Source organism: Salvelinus alpinus, chromosome 15 (assembly GCF_045679555.1).
Source record: "Salvelinus alpinus chromosome 15, SLU_Salpinus.1, whole genome shotgun sequence".
Taxonomy (NCBI): Eukaryota; Metazoa; Chordata; class Actinopteri; order Salmoniformes; family Salmonidae; genus Salvelinus; species Salvelinus alpinus.
Window position 1 is genome coordinate 34,196,650 of NC_092100.1, and position 21,772 is coordinate 34,218,421.

At 41.2% G+C, this 21,772-nt stretch overlaps 1 protein-coding gene and 1 long non-coding RNA gene across 4 annotated transcripts; one reads left to right on the forward strand and one right to left on the reverse strand.

The window, feature by feature from the left end:
• Positions 1 to 3,192: 3,192 nt before the first annotated feature.
• Positions 3,193 to 8,040, reverse strand: pdp2 (putative pyruvate dehydrogenase phosphatase isoenzyme 2). 3 transcript variants are annotated; one of them, XM_071344361.1, is made up of 10 exons: positions 7,985 to 8,040; positions 6,928 to 7,039; positions 6,463 to 6,624; positions 5,951 to 6,070; positions 5,546 to 5,832; positions 5,288 to 5,393; positions 5,081 to 5,150; positions 4,291 to 4,457; positions 3,808 to 4,107; positions 3,193 to 3,693 (listed from the first exon to the last, which is right to left on the reverse strand). In XM_071344361.1, exons 1-10 carry the CDS (start codon positions 8,023 to 8,025, stop codon positions 3,421 to 3,423), a joined length of 1,638 nt encoding a protein of 545 aa, XP_071200462.1. In that variant the 5' UTR covers positions 8,026 to 8,040; the 3' UTR covers positions 3,193 to 3,420. The 3 variants fall into 3 exon arrangements, with proteins under 3 accessions (XP_071200462.1, XP_071200463.1, XP_071200465.1); XM_071344362.1 differs by lacking the exon at positions 7,985 to 8,040 and adding an exon at positions 7,595 to 7,938; XM_071344364.1 differs by lacking the exon at positions 7,985 to 8,040 and adding an exon at positions 7,394 to 7,542.
• A 1,399-nt stretch (positions 8,041 to 9,439) lies between these two features.
• Positions 9,440 to 15,362, forward strand: LOC139540496 (uncharacterized). The gene is made up of 4 exons (XR_011668204.1): positions 9,440 to 9,570; positions 9,664 to 9,732; positions 14,362 to 14,839; positions 14,991 to 15,362. It is a non-coding gene; the product is annotated as an uncharacterized lncRNA (long non-coding RNA).
• Positions 15,363 to 21,772: the final 6,410 nt, after the last annotated feature.

Consider the following 21,772-nt stretch of genomic DNA (forward strand, 5'->3'; position numbering starts at 1 on the left):
GATTCTAATATGTATTGACTCAGGGGCGTGAATACTTTTGTAAATTAGATATTTCTGTATTTAGTACATTTGCTAACATTTCTAAAAACATGTTTCAGTTTGTTATGATGTATTATGTGTAGATGGGTGAGCAAAAAAAAAAAAAAGTAATCAATTTTAGATTCAGGCTATAACACAAAATGTGGAATAAGTCAAGGGGTATGGATACTTTCTGAAGGCACTTAGTCAAATGTAGAAGTGAAACTAACAGACTTCCTTATAACCATCCCCAAACAACCCTGTCCTTTTCTGTGCTCTTGTTTATTAGTTCATTATTACGACTCAACTCCTTCATAAATACACTGAGGTATAGCAGCTGGGTAACTGTAGGACTCTAATTCCTTTATTTCATTCACAACATTCAAGAGGAACAAAATATGAATTATCTGGAGTTAGGGGAATACTACAGTTTAATTGCCCAGCTGCTTCCTCAGAATGTTCATAATTGGAGTTGAGTCGTAAAGATAGTTACACTGACAGACTATTGTATATGACTTACATGGATTTTAAGAGTAAACTTGTAATTTATCATTTAACTAGGCAAGTCAGCGAAGAACAAATTCACATTTATTTATTTACAATGACGGCCTATCGGGGAACAGTGGGTTAACCGCCTTGTTCTGGGACAGAACGACAGATTTTAACCTTGTCAGCTCGGGGATTCGATCCAGCAACCTTTCGGTTACTGGCCCAACACTAACCAGTAGGCTACTTGCCTCCCCAAATTGGCTTTATCTGGCACACCCTACCCAATTTTATCAGATCTTGACAAAGCACTTCCAGTTTATACATTTCTCCAAATTTGAAGAGCTTCATTATGTCAATAGAGAACAGAAAAAAATACTATTTTAAACATGAAACAAGTACCCAAGAAAGTAGTGGTGGTGGCACAGCAAGATTGAAATGTTTGAAGTTCAAATGAGAACATCTGAAAACAAGGCCTTATTTTCCCATTTTGAAGGGAATCGCATTAATTTAACCAAAATGTCCTTTATTGAAACAGAAGATGGTACATTGTATTGTGACCTAAAATACTGACAGACATGTGACTGACTAAAAAGTACACTTCGTTCAGCCTCTGCTCCAGTGTTAATTGCACTAAAGAATCCCTGTGGGAGAGGCGAGCATAATACATTTTAAAAATCCTAAGAGGAAAACAGGATTTGAGAGAGCAGAGGACGAGTAACTTGCAGACACATTACAGTAGATGGAGAAAACTCAAAACTAACAGAGGCAGGCAAACAACTAACAGAGTTGAAGGGTTTTGGTTAACATTTTAACACATTTTCATTCAGGAAGTGATTTAAATTTCAAATTGTGATTTAAAAAAAAAAAACATTTACAGCAAACAATTTCACTTCATCCCCTGATCGGACTACTCTTAACTCGGCATTACGAGTACAATTTGCATACACCAACAACAATGAACCTTCAGTTCGTGGACTGTAGATTGTCAGCAAATAGTCAAAATATGATACATAGCAGGTTTACCAAACTAACACCGGATAACAAAGTCATACAAAATATAGTTCTGAAAATATATTTAAGATTTTATCACTCAGTATAAAGGGAGGAAGTGCACCAGAGAGTTCATAAGAAAATATGATGTGGTACCCAGTCAAGTCTTGTGAAACACTTAGCTCCGATTGTGCTTTGGGACTATGATGACTATGCAGTGAAAATGACAGTTTTATCAGCATACATACATAGTAAAACAACATGGTTAATCACCTAAATGTAGGAGTTTCAAGCTAAAAAGAACTTTATGTATACTCAGCAAAAAAAGAAACCCTTTTTCAGGACCACGTCTTTCAAAGATAATTCGTAAAAATCCAAATTACTTCACGGATCATTGTAAAGGGTTTAAACACTGTTTCCCATGCTTGTTCAATGAACATGCACTTGTGGAATGGTCGTTAAGACACTAACAGATGGTAGGCAATTAGGGTCACAGTTATGAAAACTTAGGACACTAAAGAGGCTATTCTACTGACTCTGAAAATCACCAAAAGAAAGATGCCCAGGGTCCCTGCTCATCTGTGTGAACGTGCCTTAGGCATACTGCAAGGAGGCATGAGGACTGCAGATGTGGCCAGGGCAATAAATTGCAATGTCCGTACTGTGAGACGCCTAAGACAGCGCTACTGGGAGACAGGATGGACAGCTGACCGTCCTCGCAGTGGCAGACCACGTGTAACACCTGCACAGGATCGGGACATCCGAACATCACAACTGCGGGACACGTACAGGCTAGCAACAACAACTGCCCGAGTTACACCAGGAACGCACAGGGCTCAGACTGTCCGCAATAGGCTGAGAGAGGCTGGACTGAGGGCTTGTAGGCCTGTTGTCTGGTGAGGACCTGCCTTACATCACCGGCAATAACGTCGTCTATGGGTACAAACCCACCATCGCTGGACCAGACAGGACTGGCAAATAGTGCTCTTCACTGACAAGTCGCTGTTTTGTCTCACCAGGGGTGATGGTCGGATTTGCTTTTATTGTCGAAGGAATGAGCGTTACACCGAGGCCTGTACTCTGGAGCGAGATCGATTTGGAGGTGGAGGGTCCGTCATGGTCTGGGGCGGTGTGTAACAGCATCATCGGACAGAGCTTGTCATTGCATGCAATCTCAAAGCTGTGCGTTACAGGAAAGACATCCTCCTCCCTCTTGCGGTACCCTTCCTGCAGGCTCATTCTGACATGACCCTCCAGCATGACAATGTCACCAGCCATACTGTTCATTCTGTGAGTGATTTCCTGCAAGAAAGGAATGTCAGTCTTCTGCCATGGCCAGCGAAGAGCCCGGATCTAAATCCCATTGAGCACGTCTGGGACCTGTTGGATCGGCGGGTGAGAGCTAGGGACATTCCCCCCCAGAAATGTCCAGGAACTTGCAGGTGCCTTGGTGGAAGAGTGGGGTAACATCTCACAGCAAGAACTGGCAAATCTGGTGCAGTCCATGAGGAGGAGATGCACTGCAGTACTTAATGCAGCTGGTGGCCACACCAGATACTGACTGTTACTTTTGATTTTGACCCCCCTTTGTTCAGTGACACACTTGTTCAGTTTGTCTCAGTTGCTGAATCTTGTTATGTTCATACAAATATTTACACGTTAACTTTACTGAAAATAAACGCAGTTGACAGTGAAGACGTTTTTTTTTCTGAGTTTATTTAACCATCTGAAAAACACTAATACAATGCCACTCAGTTCTCTGCGAGCAGTATTTGAGCATTAGGCCTAAGTACGCAGCAAATGTTTCACCGTAGGGTAAATTAAACAACTGTCAAGAAATGTGTGTGTGTTATGTGACCAAGCCTGAGTTGAAGTAGACCATCTTTACTGTAAAAATACTATGTTTGTGTGTCCCCATCTGCATTACCTGTGTTGTCTGACCAGGTCAGAGTTCAGATAAACCACAGTAGCTGTGATATCGTCTCTGTACATGCGTGCCAGGTCCTCAGGCAGAGCCAACATAGATGCCAGTTTCTCCTGGCAGAGCTCTCCATACTGCCCGGTGCCCAGGGCATGTCTGATGAGGTGTGTGGTAGCATTGGGGTCCAGGGTGGGCATGGCAAGGGCACGGCGTTTCCACAGCAGCTCTTGCATCTGGCCCAGGTTCAACTGTCTCTCAGTGGGGGAGACTGGAGCCTAGAGGGATGACAGTTTACTACATTAGAACTGATAATTGGATATATGCACCTGGACAAAAAACACCTGTAAGAAGTTCCTCCCTACAGCCCTCACACACCCTCTCATCCTTACCTGTAGATGAATCCCACTCAGGTGTTCGCCCACCAGCCGAACCGCCTCCTCAGAGCTCATCTCGTCCCACAGCCCGTCAGAGCCCAGGATCAGGAAGCGGTCCTGCGGTCGGAGGCTGTGATAGGTCAGCTGCGGCGCCACGTCCAGGTAGGGCGGGCTCAGGTAGTTGGGCGGCGTGTACTGGTAGAGGTTAAGGAAGTCCAGTTCTATTCCAGACTCCAGGCTTTCTAGAACACTCTGCTGCAGCTCAAGGCTCCACTTGAACCTTACGTCTCCAAACGAACGCAGAGGCATCAGGATCTAAAGATCATGAAATGGAGAATTAGTCACACAGAATACATGCAGAGGTAATTATACTGTATGACTGTCACCAGTGACCACCGTTTCTCTCTCCAGCTCAGCCTGGTCTTTCTTATGATATACAAATAAATATACAGTATTTGATCGAACAACTATTATGTGATAGTGGTGGTGTGTTCTGACCCCCAGCAGCCTGTTGTCAGTGACCACCGTGTCCCTCTCCGAGGGGGGGTGCTGGGCTCGAAGCCTCTCCAGCTCAGCCTCGTTTTGTGCGTTGTGGTCCTGGGACAGGGGTAAGGCGCTCCACGACCCGTCCTCCTCCTGCACCCCCAGCACTGCACGGCAGTCACCTAAGTTTACATCAGACAATAGAACAGAACTTCATTTTCATCTGTGTTCAAGGAAGAGAATAATAGTATAGTATTTTAATGTCCATTTGTTGCGAACAGGGAGTACTTTAAGAGTGTCATTATCACAGAGTCCTAATATTGAGTTGCACTCCCTTTTGCCCTCAGAACAGCCAGAATTCGTCGGGGCATGGACTCTACTCTATAAGCTGTCAAAAGCGTTCCACAGGGATGCTGGCCCATGTTGACTCCAATGCTTCCCACAGTTTTGTCAAGTTGGCTGTATGTCCTTTGGGTGGTGGACCATTCTTGCTCAACAGTTTCCCGTGTGTATTGTGAAAAACCCAGCAGAGTTGCAGATCTCGACACCCTCAAACCGGTGCGCCAGGCACCTACTAGCATACCCTGTTCAAAAGCACAAATCTTTACTCTTGCCCATTCACCCTCAATAATACACACACACAATCCATGTCTCTAGGCTTAAAAATCCTTCTTTAACCTGTCTCCTCCCCCTCATCTACACTAACTGACATCAATAAGGGATCATAGCTTTCACCTGGTCAGTCCATGTCATGGAAAGAGGTGTTCTTAAATATTTTTTACACTCAGCGTATATCCCACCCTACCTGCATTCGCCACATGGATCCCCTCAGTGCCCACGTGGGCAACACAGGCTGTGGAGCCAGCAAACGCCACCTAGTTGGATGTGTTAAACACAACAGAGAAAGTCAGGGGAGAATTGCCACAATAAGTTAAAGACCCAGGCTGATTTAGGTGAGAAAATCTGAAATTCCTGATTAATCTGGAATGAGGTGGATGGCACACACTCACACCTGTATGGCAGTACTCCTTATCAGGTCGCTAGAGTGTGGGACCTGGGCCTCCAGAGAGATGTCTGTGTCCAGACGCTTAAAGGCATAATACAGAGCATCAGGAGGACTGGGAGGGAGGCAAGGAGGATAGAGGGTTGGAGAGATGTATAAGAACCAGAAGACAAAAACAGTTGGTTAACAATACTAATCAGAGAGATGGAGTCAGGCCCACACCTCATGCCATGCTCATTGTCTCACAACGTACACACACAGCCCCACCTCATTCCGTCGCCGTGCTCCTCGCTGTCCAGAAGCTCCTGCCAGAAGACCCGGAGGTGTTCTACGTAGAGCGAGGCTGACTCTCTGTAGTTGTAGTCTCCGTGGTTTTTGTACCACTGTAGGATGGGAGGGACAGGCCTGCTCTGCTCCATGCAGTGTTCCAGCTCCTCCAGTCCTTTCTGGGACATCATGGCCACCGCCACGTAATACAGCAGACGCTCACTGACCGCCTGGGCACACGCCCAGCCACCATGACCATCAAATACCCCGAACAGCATGCCCTTAGTCTGGGGAACAGAGATTGTCAAACATCCTGGATAACATTCCATTAGTCTGGGGGAGAGAGAGAGGGAGGAGCATGTGAGGCATTCTCCTGCTTGTTTGTAACTAGCAACACACACACACCTGTAGGCAGGTGGCGGCGCTGCGGCGGTCCTCGTTGGGGGTGTTAGCTGCCAGCTGGTTGCTTTCAAACTTCCTCACAGCACTGAGACCCCGGCCATCAAACTCAGGGATGCTCACAGCCTGGGTTAGAGAGAACAATAGGGTGTATTTAAATAACTGGAGAAGAAATGCTGCCTAAAACATGTTGGTTAGGGGTGAGCCATGCACCCTGATGCAGACAGGGCGTGAATGCAGACCATATACAAAAATCACTAGAATTACTAGACTGTACTAGATAACTAGATCAACAACCTTCATTAGACAGAAAGGCATTCTCCTGCTTGATGGCTAATACCAAGGGTTTTCGGTCCTGGGAAAGCACAGCCAAATGCAATTACACCTGATTCAACTACCCAAGGGCATTGATGATTGGTTAAAACAGGTGCAATATTGTTGGGGTGGAATGAAAATGTGCATCCTGAAGTGCATCCTGCTTTATATGATTACCTAGTGATTATTATAATAAGTGCTACCTGCTCGTTGGCTCGCAGGATGCTGCTGATCTGGACACGGCTCAGCTGAAAGTCCAGGTCCTGACGGGTGGAGAGGAAGCGCATGGTGGCCCCAGACCTACACCTAGCACCAGACACAGAGCAGCCCCAGGAGAGGCGTGCTCGCTGGGTCAGACTGGGCCACTGAGAGGGGGAGGGGCAGGAGGGTATGGAGGAGTAGTGGGCATTATGGCCGAGAGAGAAAGACAGGAGAAGGAATGGATAGATATAATGACAGGCCAACATTTACATAGATAGTGCAAGTGTTCGCTCCCTCCAAGGGCTGCAATCCAACCTGTGTGATTCTCTGTTGCACTTCGTGCAAGTCATCCATTAATGTTATTTAGTCTACTTGCTGAGTGCAAACACCTGGTTTCCCAGACAATTGCCCTAAACCAGTCACTGATTGAAAGCTTTGGTGTTTCTGATCTCTCAGACAGCACCTACCTGGGGAGAGAGAGGGCTGAGGGTGCTGCTTGCAGCTCGCACAAGGATGCGGCCACACACATGGCTAGACATCCGAAGGCTTGAGGATGAGAGGCTCTGCTGTGCCTCAGACCTAGAAAACAGCGGATAATAAATAAAATGTCTGCAATTATCACCTGCACACCTGACTAGGCTTATCAGATTTGGGAGTGGAAATAACTAACTACTGTAACGTTTGTCGTTCAAGTAGAGCGCGGACACAAGATGCAAGCACTAACGTTATAGTACATGTTTGGTGCAGCTAGCGCTAAGTTGGCTATATATGTAGATTTATTGTGGAAACAAATTCAGGTAACGTTAACTAGCTAGCTAAAATATAAACAGAATACAGTAACGTAACCTGCTAACGCTAGCCTACATCAGATCGTGCTCATTAGTGCACACACTGTAGCAAAGTTATGCAACGTAGCTAGCTAACGTTACTTACAGCGTTTAGGTTAACTTTAACAGTTAACGCTACGGTGTGCATTGATGAATACGACCAAACATAGACTGTCGGTGTTAGCTAGCCACCACTGATGTACGCAGAAAAGCTAGCGAAGTTGTCCACCGAATGCTTTGCAGGCGATATCGTGGAGCGATACTTAGATAGCGATATTTATCGGACGTATAATAATGAATCACGTACCTAGTAGCTAACGACTGAAGACGTGTGAATAAAACCATTCTCAGGTCGACTGCTGCGGTGTGTGCCAGCTGCCCAAAAGAACAAGCCAGGTAAACTACTGCTTGCCTGTCATCGACACCTTCTTCTTTGAGATTGGGTTGGGTCCAATTTTAAAGGTGCATACACTGCCAACTACTGTACTGGAGTGTGAGGTCAGTCACGTCATACCTACATTGAATTCTTTTCAGTCCTGTTCCTCTAAGAAAGTGAAATAGAGCCACTTCTAAATCATACAGTTCACAAAATATCAACACATGTTCCACCATTTCCTCCACTGAACACTCATCACACAGACCTGTTTCATGTCTCTCTATCATCCACAATGTGGCATTCAAACCTGTATGCCCATACCTTGGTCTGCTCCACACAACATCCTCTCTCCTACATCCCATACTCCCCACCTCTTCCTTAACTGACCGGTGCACATGATAAAATTGCCTACCCTTACTACTAGAATCCCATTAACTTTACCAAAGAACAAGCCCCTTTGCCCGGATCAAGGACTTGACTTCCCTACGGCCTAACAGGACCTGAATATCTCAAATCAAATCAAATTGTATTTGTCACAAGCGCCGAATACAACAGGTGTAGGTAGACCTTACCGTGAAATGCTTATTTACAAGCCCTTAACCAACAATGCAGTTCAAGAAATAGAGTTAAGAAAATATTTACTAAATAAAAAAAATCTAAAAGTAACACAATAAAGTTACATAACAATAACAAGGCTATATACAGGGGGTACCGGTACCGAGTCAATGTGCGGGGGTACAGGTTACAGGTCGGGATCATTTGTAATGTGACTATGCATAGATAATAATAAACAGCGAGTAGCAGAGGTGTAAATAGTCCGGGTGGCCAAAATGTCATATGCATGTCAGGATTAATTAACAATAATAATTAAAATAGTGAATCATAACTTTAGTTTTCAGCACGGCCATAGCAGAGAAGCTACTTTCACACAGATAGGTAGTGCTGAACGGTAGCATGATTCTGATTTCATGACAGGCGAGAACAGGATACTATCCCATTACGCTGCACCAGAACTTTGGCGGTGTGATTTCCGGGAAGTGCATGCTCAGTCCGTGATCAAATGACAGCTCCACCATCAGATCCTCTTTGTTGCTTGGCAATGTGACGCTTCCCATCTCCACTCGAAAGGGGTCCCGTATCCAGTCGTCTTGTCTCCTGTTCTCCTCCGGGAAGTAGTCGCACCCTGCAACCCCACAAATGGCTTGTGAGTGAGGTAATAAATACTAGTCATAACATGACAACAAGCATTTTTCAATCACAATTCTAAACATACCGTGTAAAAATAAATGTCATACAGTATGAAGGATGAACATAGAAGTACATTAGATGTGCACCTAACCAAGTCTAAGCATATTTAATATCATCATGGAGTTAACTGGAATTGGAGTTGAATGTTTCTGATGACACACACTTTAATATTTATGGCCCTTATTCTGTCACTTTAAAGTAAATGGTGAAGATGTGTCATCATGTAAACACAGTATTGTCAGCAATAACACACTTTTTTGACTACATAACACTTTATTTATGATACATAATCTCCCTAACAAGGCATATATATGTGACAATGACCCATTAAGTTGCATGTAGACAGAATATATTAGGGAAAAAAATATGTTTTTTAAAATTACATTTGTTTTGAATATATAAACAATCCTTCTAACTAACCAATATTCTCTGAAATGTCTATATATTTTAGTTTATACTTAATTATTTGTATAATGTTCCACACATTCAAAGCATTTGTGGTTTTACTTTCTCTCCTTATACAGACAATCCAATGGTACTTTCAAGCAACTACAAAAAGCTGCGGTCACGGGACAAAGATTTACATCCTAAATTATTACTCAGCCCAAGTCATTCTAAATGGAGAAAGACGTTTAGTGCGCATGCAAAGTCTTCCCAAGGTACTAATCAAATCTGTTAGTGGAGTTTTAAAGGATTAACTATTGATAACATTTTTGGGCTTAGTGACAAGCATGTGAAATTATTTATTTCAGGTGAACTTTGGTAACTTCAATGCTGTCATGAGTTTCTTGAATGTGGACCAGAACCAATGGAAGTTCATTGTGAGTAAAATCCTTTTTCCAAAATTGATTCAGGTACATTTTTGGTAAGAGTTATTAGGGTTGTGATATGTGTTATTTAATAGTAAAATAATTTAAGGGATCAATACATTTCTATATTGCTTCCCCAGTATCTGTATGAACCATCAGGCCAAGTGCTTTAGGTTGAACCTGCTGGATAGAAAGAGAATGAGGAATCGGAACAGGCTGCATTCGTATTCAGGTCTTAGTTATTCCATTGTACTGGATCTAATACATATTAGCATTTTACATACATTCTCTTTGCTGCTGGCTCTGTCACTTTCAGACATGCGCAGAGCAGACTGAAAGGGGGAGGGTTGCTCTTGACTTGAACCACAGGGGTTCTCTGTAAAGAGAGAGTAATCCAAAGGGCAGACACACCCCTTGACTTTCAATTGGCACCCTTAATCTGTCTGTATTCTCTCCTGATTGGTCTCCGTGGTGCTTCGCCAATGGGAACTCCGTTGCCGGCCCCATCATAAAGTTTTTACACAGTCTGGCAGTCTGACTAAAGTGCCAGAGGTATGAGGAGAGACATCCTCCTTTGTATTTATTGGAACAAATATTTCCTAACACTTTGGATTCTATTCTTGGACAGTTAGAAGACACAATGTGTTAATGCGGGAGGAAAAAAATACATTACTGTCCATGAGTGACCTCAACATTGTGGGTCTGTGTGTGTTTGGGCCACTAAAGTGCCAACTCAATTCTACCACTGACTAGTCTCTCATGCCCTTATGAACGGGGACACAGGGCAATAGTTCTTAATCTAAACCAGCCCATTTTTACTGGAGTACACTAACCCCTAATTGGGGCTCTTTTCTTGACACACAGTAGCAGTTTACCAGATAAGAAGTCAAGAAGATCAAAAAGTAGATTGTTGTAAGGGTTTATTAGGTCCTGTGCTGGCCCCATTGTTCTGGATTCTGAGTGGTAAAAACGTACAGTTGAAGTCGGAAGTTTACATACACCTTAGCCAAAAACATTTAAACTCAGTTTTTCACAACTCCTGACATTTAATCCGAGTAAAAATTCCCTGTCTTAGGTCAGTTAGGATCACCACTTTATTTTAAGAATGTGAAATGTCAGAATAATAGAAGAGATAATTATTTATTTCAGCTTTTATTTCTTTCATCACATTCCCAGTGGGTCAGAAGTTTACATACACTCAATTGGTATTTGGTAGCATTGCCTTTAAATTGTTTAACTTGGGTTAAACGTTTCTGGTAGCATTCCACAAGCTTCCCATAATAAGTTGGGGGAATTTTGGCCCATTCCTCCTGACAGAGCTGGTGTAACTGAGTCAGGTTTGTAAGCCTCCTTGCTCACACACGCGTTTTCAGTTCTGCCCACAAATTTTGTGATGGCTACTCCAATACCTTGACTTTGTTGTCCTTAAGCCATTTGCCACATCTTTGGAAGTATGCTTGGGGTCATTGTCCATTTAGAAGACCCATTTATGACCAAGCTTTAAGTTCCTGACTGATGTCTTGAGATGTTGCTTCAATATAGCCACATCGTTTTCCATCCTCATGATGCCATCTATTTTATGAAGTGCACCAGTCCCTCCTGCAGCAAAGCACCCCCACAACATGATGCTGCCACCCCCGTGCTTCACGGTTGGGATGGTGTTCTTCGGCTTGCAAGCCTCCCCCTTTTTACTCCAAACATAACAATGGTCATTATGGCCAAACAGTTCTATTTTTTTTTCATCAGACCAGAAGACATTTCTCCAAAAAGTACGATCTTTGTCCCCATGTTGCAAACCGTAGTCTGGCTTTTTTTATGGCGGGTTTGGGGCAGTGGCTTCTTCCTTGCTGAGCGGCCTTTCAGGTTATGTCGATATAGGACTAGTTTTACTGTGGATATAGATACTTTTGTACCTGTTTCCTCCAGCATCTTCTCAAGGTCCTTTGCTGTTGTTCTGTGATTGATTTGCACTTTTCGCACCAAAGTACATTCATCTCTAGGAGACAGAACGCGTCGCCTTCCTGAGCGGTATGACTGCTGTGTGGTCCCATGGTGTATATACTTGCGTCCTATTGTTTGTACAGATGGACGTGGTACCTTCAGGCATTTGGAAATAATTCCCAAGGATGAACCAGACTTGTGGAGGTCTACAAAAAAAAAATCTGAAGTCTTGGCTGATTTCTTTTGATTTTCCCATGATGTCAAGCAAAGAGGCATTGCGTTTGAAGGTAGGCCTTGAAATACATCCACGGGTACACCTCCAATTGACTCAAATGATGTCAATTAGCCTATCAGAAGCTTCTAAAGCCATGACATAATTTTCTGAAATTTTCCATGCTGTTTAAAGGCACAGTCAACTTAGTGTATGTAAACTTCTGACCCACTGGAATTGTGATACAGGGAATTATAAGTGAAATAATTTGTCTGTAAACAATTGTTGGAAAAATTACTTGTGTCATGCACAAAGTAGACTTGCCAAAACTATAGTTTGTTAACATGAAATTTGTGGAGTGGTTGAAAAACGAGTTTTAATGACTCCAAGATAAGTGTATGTAAACTTCCACTGGATGTCATAAGGTGAATGCACCAATTTGTAAGTCGCTCTGGATAAGAGCGTCTGCTAAATGACTTAAATGTAATGTAATGTAATGTAATGTAACTTCCGACTTCAACTGTAGCTGAAAAGTGCCTCTTTGTATGTGTAAACTGTATGTGGGAATGTCTTATGTCCATCCTACATGTAGTGTTGGTACATGGAATATTCATCAACTGCATATAACATAAATTGCTATGGTAAATAGAAGTATTATGTTCAACAACTGACATTTTCAGTTCTTATTTTGACAAAACACACTTTAAATTGGTGCTTACAATTAATTCTCTATTGTCATGGACTTGGTTGGCACTGTCATCTGTGGTCTTTGTGATATGACTTACTTTAAGCACGTTCTGATGAAACTGTCACTTCATATTCTTTTCTTAAACGTCTTGTGGCTGCATGGGCAGTATTGAGTAGCTTGGATGAAAGGTGCACAGAGGTGCCCAGAGTAAACGGCCTGCTCCTCAGTCATGGTTGCTAATATATGCATATTATTATTAGTATTGGATAGAAAACACTCTGAAGTTTCTAAAACTGTTTGAATTATGTCTGTGAGTATAACATAACTCATATGGCAGGCAAAAACCTGAGAAAAAATCCAAACAGGAAGTGGAAATTATTAGGCTGGTCGATTTTCAACCAAGATCCCATTGAAATCACAGCGAGATATGAATGGATATGAAACGGCTTCCACTAGATGTCAACAGTCTGTAGAATTTTGTCTGATGCCTCTACTGTGAAGGGGGGCCGAATGAGAGAGGAATTAGTCAGGTCTGCCATGACCTGACCATGCTTTCACCATGCGCATTCACATAAGAGGGAGCTCTGTTCCATCGCTCATCTGAAGTCAATGTAATTCTCCGGTTGCAACGTTATTCAAGATTTATGTTAACAACATTCTAAAGATTGATTCAATACATCGTTTGACATGTTTCTACTGGCTGTTACTGAACTTTTGGACATTTCGTCAGCTTTTTGGGAACGCGCTTCGTGACTTTGGAATTGTTTACCAAACGCGCTAACGAAAGTAGCTATTTGGACATAAATAACGGACATTATCGAACAAATCAAGCATTTATTGTGGACCTGGGATTCCTGGGAGTGCATTCTGATGAAGATAATCAAAGGTAAGGGAACATTTATCATGTAATTTCTGGTTTCTGTTGACTCCAACATGGCGGCTAATTTGACTATTGTTCTGAGCGCCGTCTCAGATTATTGCATGGTTTGCTTTTTCCGTAAAGTTTTTTTGAAATCTGACACAGCGGTTGCATTAAGGAGAGGTATATCTATAATTCCATGTGTATAACTTGTATTATCATCTACATTTATGATGAGTATTTCTGTTGAATCGATGTGGCTCTCTGCAAAATCACTGGATGTTTTTGGAACTAGTGAATGTAACGTGCCAATGTAAACTCAGATTTTTTATATAAATATGAACTTTATCAAACAAAACATACATGTATTGTGTAACATGAGTGTCCTATGAGTGTCATCTGATGAAGATCATCAAAGGTTAGTCAATTTTATCTCTATTTGTGCTTTTTGTGACTCCTTTCTTTGGCTGGAAAAATGGCTATGCTTATTGTGGTTTGGTGTGACCTAACATAATCGTTTGTGGTGCTATTTGAAATCGGACACTTTGGTGGGATTAACAACAAGATTACCTTTAAAATGGTATAAGACACATGAATGTCTGAGGAATTTTAATTATGAGATTTCTGTTTTTTGAATTTGGCGCCCTGCACTTTCACTGGCTGTTGTCATATCGATCCCGTTACCGGGATTGCAGCCCTAAGAATTAAAGTCTACAAACGCCCTACATTTATTCACTCTGTGATAGTGTTGGATCCTAAATGCTACTTTTATTGTTCTCCTGTAAATGGTTCAGTGCCTATAATTTAGGCTGTGTGTAGAATGGGGATTAAAGGAAATTACCACTACTAGATTATGCTGATAAGGAAAACAGCATACAGTTTTGGCCTGTGTATTCATTTGCCTATAACTAATCAGAATTCCATTATGTTTACATAAAAAAGAAAATACTTCAAAATGAGAAGATCCTGCCATGGAAAAGACGACTGGGCGGACATAAAGTGTAAAGGAGGTGAAATAACTCACACCATGCAGCAGGACACCTTTAGCCGCGGAGTCTTTGTATTGCAGGTTTGATAGTTATATTTTCAATAATGAATGGTTAGCTGTTATGTGACAATTAGATCAAAAACAATATTTTATTTGTTGGTGTAGATGGCCAAGGAAGTTGCACAGAACTTCCCTAACAACCCCTCCCAAATGGATATAGAACCTTCACAAAAACACATGGAGCAACTGTGAAAAGAAATGGCTGAGGATATACTAAAAATGCCTGGTATGTAATGAAATTTAATTCAAAGTAAATGTAAATTCTTTATTTTTATGTAGTTCATGCCTATGATTTCAGAATTCAACAAAGCCAACAACTGCTCCATATGTGCCACTGATAAAGAACCTGGCTGTTGCCCAAAGACTGACTGGGTTAGTAACTTTATTTAACATGTTTATAATCTTTTGACAACAGTGACGGCGTGTAAGACAATTTATGATATAACACAATGGATGGCTAATTTGTCATACTGCATTGACATGTGATATATTTTATAACGTGTTATGCTTTGTTCTGTTTTAGATTGAATGTTTTGCATGCCAACGGTGGTTCCATGTGCTGTACCTAGGGATGAATACAAAAGAGTTCAACAGAGTGAAGAACACAAACTGGAAGTGCTGTCTTTGTTGTTTAAAATGTATGCTATACCCCATCCACACTGAAGAGGCTCTGAAATGTACATCAACCAGGGATAAAGAGAAATTTAACACTGTGAAATGTTTTGTACTTATTTGAAGTAAAGTGTCTGTTGACATTTTGGAAAAGATTAAAGGTCTACAATTTCTGTTTCATTTGTCAATATTCAATTTTAATTCATTGATTATCTGGCCACCATTATTGTGGTTACATGTTCAGTATATGTATTGCCCAGAAAACCCACTATAGCCTACCTTACTGGCTATGCAGTTCACTCTCCATCCCTGCTTTGGATAATGAATAGCATGACTCTCGTACTTTGCCCTTTTCCTTTATGGTTGATATTAACGATGAAGGGAGATATTCACTTTCTCTCTTCTATTGTGTACCGCTGTTAAATACTGTGGCAAAATAAAGACTTAAGGAAAGGGAAAATAAGTACTCAGAACTACCAATTTATTACAGCTAAACATTAAAGAAAAAGGTATGTAGAGTGTACATTCTGAACCTTGTTTGAGGTCAGTAGGTGTAATGCCCGGGGTGTAGTGGAGGAAGGAGTCAGACGCAGGAGACAGAGAGTTCAGAGTAGCGTAACTTTTAATCACACAGAGGTGAACACGACGCCACTCCAACCAAATGCCCCAACACACAAAGGGAACAAAATAATCCGAAAAGACAACGTACACGAACCCTTACACACAGGCATGTACAAACTGTACACAAAACAATCCCGCACACCCAGCAGGCAGGGCTGCTGGGTAATAAAGCCCCACTAATCACCCTAACCACAAACAGGTGTAACCAATAAACAAATAAGGAGGGGGAGGAAAAAGTCAGTGGCAGCTAGTAGGCCGGTGACGACGACCGCCGAGCGCCACCCGAACAGGAAGGGGAGCCACCTTCGGTAGGAGTCGTGACAGTAGGTCACATAACCAAGGAGCTATTGAAATGTAAAATGTTGAAAAATTAATGTAAAATCACCTGAGATGAAAAGGGTCAAACAAAAGGGTGTGCAATATAGAATGGTAGTCAGTGCACATTCTCAACCTTGGTTGAGGTCACATGACCAAGGAGCTATTGAAATTTGAATGTAAAAAAAGTCTGCACCCAATACAGCTAGCCTTCAACATATTCTTATAGCCTACATATTCTTACCTCTTTGTTGATTGATATCCATCGAATTGTGTTCATTTTCTGTTTTAGAAAGATTTGCACAAATATGAAATGATAGATGGTATCATCATAAAACAATATCAATTTAGATCATACAAGGGACAAAACTTACCTTAAATTGAGGATATCTTTTGTCAGTGGTTGCTTGTTGCTTGTTGAGGGAACTTTATGCACTTGGCCAGATGATTCTGCATCTTTGTTGCATTCTTCACATATGATTTGGCACAGTATTTGCAAATGTGCACAGCTTTTCCTTCTATATTAGCTGCAGTGAAATGTCTCCACACATCATATTGCATTGCATTTTCCTGGAAAGATTTTTTTTTTTAACAAAACAAATACAATTCCATGTACAGATAAATAGTTAAGCATTTAGATTAAACAACTCCTTTGTAAAATAAATGTTTTAAAATGAAACATGTATGGAAACAGGTGAATTAACACTCCTCAGTTAGCAGGCTCAAGCAAGCTAAAACCCACATGGTAGCAAAAACTAACTAGCAGAAATGAACAAGTTAGAAAATGATTTAAACACACTTTGCTGTAGGCTACTATTTACTAGTTAACAAAAAATAATGTATTTCAAATCAAATATATTCCCCCCACCCAGTATTGTAATCAAAACTTACCAGAAAGCATGTAGTCCTTGGCTCAGACAGTATAGTAGTGTGGGCTCAATAGCATCTCATTAATGTGCAAGATCTTGAGAATCAGCTGTACATGTGATGGAAGAGTGCACTGCACATGTGAAGGGATAATGTACTGTACTGTACATGCAGAGGGTTGCAATTCCATTGAATTGGGGAAAGTTTAACCAAAATATGCCACAAGACCTAGAATTGCCTTGTGTATCCCGCAAAAAAGGGTAACTGTTATAAGCTAACTTTTTTGATGATTTTAAGCAAAATTCCCCAAATTCCATGGCTTAACTTCCCATGGAAAAGTTCCTGAAAAATTCCTGAAATTTACCGCAACATTTCCGACCCTTTGCAACCCTAGATGTAGCCATTATTTACCATTTCGCATCTAGGGTTACTATACGTAACTTTAACCCATTTTATAAGAGATTCTCCAAAATTGAAATATTACAGGCATTTATATATAACTTCCAGTCGTACTTTATCAAAAGCCTTTTCAAAGACAGCTATGAAAATCAGGCCTGGTTTCCCAGACATTTCATAGTGTTCTATTGTTTCCAGTACTTGTCTTATATACTCTCCAATGTATCGTCCATGTAAAAAAAACTGTCTGATTAGGAGGAATAATATCTGACAAAATCTTTTTAATTCTATGCGCTAAGTATTTGTCTAGAATTTATCCATCACAACACTGAAGTGTAAGAGGCCTCCAATTTTTTTAATGGACTGGATCTTTATATATATACCACTTGGATCCTGTTTCAGTAATAATGAAATCAGACCTTCTTGTTGAGTGTCCGATAATCTACCATTTATATAGGAGTGGTTAAAACATGCTAATAACGGTTCTCTGAGTACAGTATATCAAAAAAAGTTTGGTATACCTCCACTGGTATGTCATCCAGTCCTGGAGTTTTGCATCATGAAGTTCCTCCTCTGTAATTTGGCCTTCACATGAGTCTTTCTGTACAGATGTTAATTTTACATTATTAATACGGGGGGAAAAATTATACAATTAGCTTCGGTTAGTGGAGATGGAGGAGACTGACACAAAAACATATGCTTAAAGTACTTTACTTCCTCTTTCAAAATATTGTTCGGTGAATCATGAGTGACTCCATCATTTGTAACAAATTTCTGTAAAAAAATGTTGGTAGCATTTCTATGTTGAAGATTGAAAAATAATTTGGTGCATTTCCCCCCATATTCCAACCAGTTCGCTTTATTTTTTTATAATATATTACACTGGATCTTTCTTGAATAAGTTCCTCCATTTATTTTTGTTTTTCCTCTAACTTACTCTGAGCCTCTATGGTACAGTTTTTATTGCTATCTATCTGTACTGTTAGTCCTTCAATTTCCTTTGTTAATATGGACTCGACCTAAATTGCTTTTGTTTTATAGATGAGTACTGAATTGCATGGCCTCTAAAGGCACATTTAAAAGTGGCCCATACAATAAGGGGATCTGCTATGTTATGTCGGAAAAAGTCAGTCATAAATTCTTCTGTCCTAGTTAAAAACAAGTTATCATCCACTAGGCTTTGATAAAATGTCCAATATCCTCACCTACGTGTAAATTCTGTAAGAGTAATATATATGCTAAATATGTGATGGTCCAACCGCATTCTGTCCCCTATCAACACTTTTTAAACTTTTGGTGTCAGAGAGAATGACATAAGAAAGTAATCAAGACGACTAGCTTGATTAAGCCTCCGCCATGTATATCTAACTAGGTCAGGGTATTTAAGCCTCCATATATACACTAATTCCAATATATCAATGACATTCATGATTTCCTTAAGTGCCTGAGGGTGATACTGTAGCAATGCTTAGTCTAATACAGTGACAACTAAAAGATATCAAAAAAGATTTAGTCCAGTCAACGTAACCTAAATAGGATGTGAAAGTCTATGGTTCTATTTCTGTGTGCGTGTGCATGTGTGTGTGCATGCAAGTAGAAAAAACATGTTGACTCACCCTACTTGTACAGAAACGCCAATGCCACCTTCCTCTTTTTTGTGTTGACAAAAAAGTCTATACTCTGTCATATAGTACACCCTTTTATTTTTTATTGTCTTATAGGCTACCTGGCTAAAATGCTTGCTTGCTAGCATAACTTCCTTTCATGAGCAACGTTAGCAATTAGCCAGCTAGTTAACATTAGCCGACTACATCTAGCTACATATGGAACTTCCATCGTCTCAGTCCAGGGGCATGTGTATGAATTTATGGTTGGATCAGAATTGCGGTTATAATCATTGGCCAGTACGGAGAATTAAGTAAAACCACAAGTCCAAATCCCTATCTCCATCTATGGCTAATTGAGGAATGGGACCATTTTTGCTAGCTAGCCACCGGACGGAAACAACACAACGAGATGCAACAATTCAGGTTGTTTCTGTCAATGATGTATTTCTCTTGAAGCGATGTGATAGGAGTCAAGCTAAATCCAAACCAAAAACGCCTTTTCAACGTTGGAAATATACGTATTTTAAACACCGGGAAAATACGTATTTTCACCTTTCATTCAAAACCGAAATTGAACCAAACTTCAATGTCTGGAAAATACATGTTTTAGACATCTTTTCAACGTCATTTTGCTTACTGGGACTATTCTAGTTTTGCAGGGAGCAGCTATGTTTTGGTCTCCTCTAGAGCAGCAGAACGGCCAGGATCGGCCTGCAGGCTAGTTTTAGTGATATGTTAGTTTTAGCCACAGGCTGCTGCAGGGCTGTAGCTGGACGCATCTCCCATCCTCACCTGATTCAGAATATATCATTTTCATAGTCATGGCATGCTTGGTTCAATACAATAGCTATGGCGAGAGAACCAAATATCCAGTATAAAACTAGTTTTGCCCCGGTCTCAAACCGCACACCTGAGAGCAGCTCGGGGTCCTGAGGAAAAGGCTATAAGGACACACAAGCCTGACGCCCAAACTATTTCATTTCAGAATGTATCAAAATTAGGTTAGGGTTTGGGTAGTCTCGTGTTGCCATACCTCCAAAATCACAATGTTGTCAGGCCTGGTTCGCAACGAGGTAAGGGTTAGGTTAAGGTAATGGTCTGCGTTAGGTAATGGTCTGCGTCTAAGCGTCAGCTGTTTCCTTATAGTTTCTCCCCGGCTCTCTCCTTCGTGGTCCTGAAGTTTTGCAGGAAAGCATAGTATGGAGGAATGCAGCATCATTATCCAACTTCCACCTCCCTGATCCTAGGTTTCCACTAGTTACCATAGCCACAAAGTCATCATTGGCTATCATAAAAATTAATCACATCAAAAATGTGATTTTTTATCATAATTAAAGGTAAGGGTTAGACATAAGGTTAGCAGTGTGAAAATCACAATTTCAAAAGATAAATTGTCTTCATCTTCTATGAGGTTTAACGGCGGTTGGCATCCAATTTGTTGCATTACCGCCACCTACTAGACTGGAGTACAACTCCCTTATATTTTGCTTGAAAAAATAATACAAATGTACTAAATAAATACCCTACCATCTAACACTACACTCACTAATTTCAAAATGATATACAAAAAATGAACACCATCCTACTCCACTAATTAAATGTATTTATTACTACCTCATGCCATCATCCTGAAAGGATGGGACATCACCACTTAACACACCCTGTAACTCTTCTGATATCAAGTCTCGCACACCCAAATACCTCTCTGCATCTGCCACCACAACCTCAATTTTCGGAGACTTCTGATCCATCCCTGCAGTACAATTGATAACCATTGCTTTAAATGCTAAAAATCCAATCTTACTAAAACTTATTTCACTTTTTGGCCTATCCCTCTGTACTGGTATATCTCTACTACTCCTCCCCCTTAACCCATCTTCCTCTACTTTCTTCACTGCCTCAGCATATGGCAACTTCTGCACTACTCTAACCCTGGAAAACTCAACCTGCCTCTCTCGCACGGGCCATTTCTGATCCCCAGCTCCATGGGCACCCCTACAATTAACACATTCCACTACTTTCCTCAATACTAAACATCCCTTTGTCTCATGCCCTTCTGCACATTTCTCACACCTTGGACCCTCCCTCTTACACACTGCTGCCACATGCCCATAAGCTTGACACCTGTAACATCGTAATGTATTCGACACATACGCTCGTACAGGATAACTTATATATTCTAACTTCACTTTGTCAGGCAAAGACTCAACTTCAAAACTCAAAAGAACAGACAATGACTCTTCTGTTTCAAGACTCTCGCCACCCTGTCTGTGTCGCATCAATTGACGAGCATCACATACACCGGGAATCTTTGCCCTCAGCTGGTCAACTTTTATATCTACTGCTATCCCAGTTATCACTTTTCTTGAGAACAAAACAATTAACTTTTCTTGCCCCCATTAGTTTTACTTCGAGCGCATTCTTCCTGTGCCCAACAGAAACACACACAATTATCACTAGACCACTTCTGGTTACCCTCACCGATTCCACATGAGTAAGACTCTTTTTTCACCCACTGTGAAACCACAAATGGATCAGCCATAAGGCAAGAGTCCACTTTTTCCATAAACCTCACTCCTACTGTCACAGACTCTTCTTTATCCTGATCCTCGGTGCATACTTCACCCTCATTCACTTCCATTTCTCCTCCTGTCTTTAGCTCCCTCTGCTTACACTTTCTTCCCTTCTTCTTTAACAAACCATCTCCCTTTTTTCCACCATTCTTATCTGACTCAAGCTCACCCTCTTCTTCCCTCTCTCTCTTAGACCTTCTTCCCTCTCTCTTATATCTTCTCTCCCTCTTCATTTCCCTCCATTCCTCCTCCGTTTTCAATGTATACGTCTCCTCATGATAATACTGCACTACTCCTGACCACCATCTCCTTCC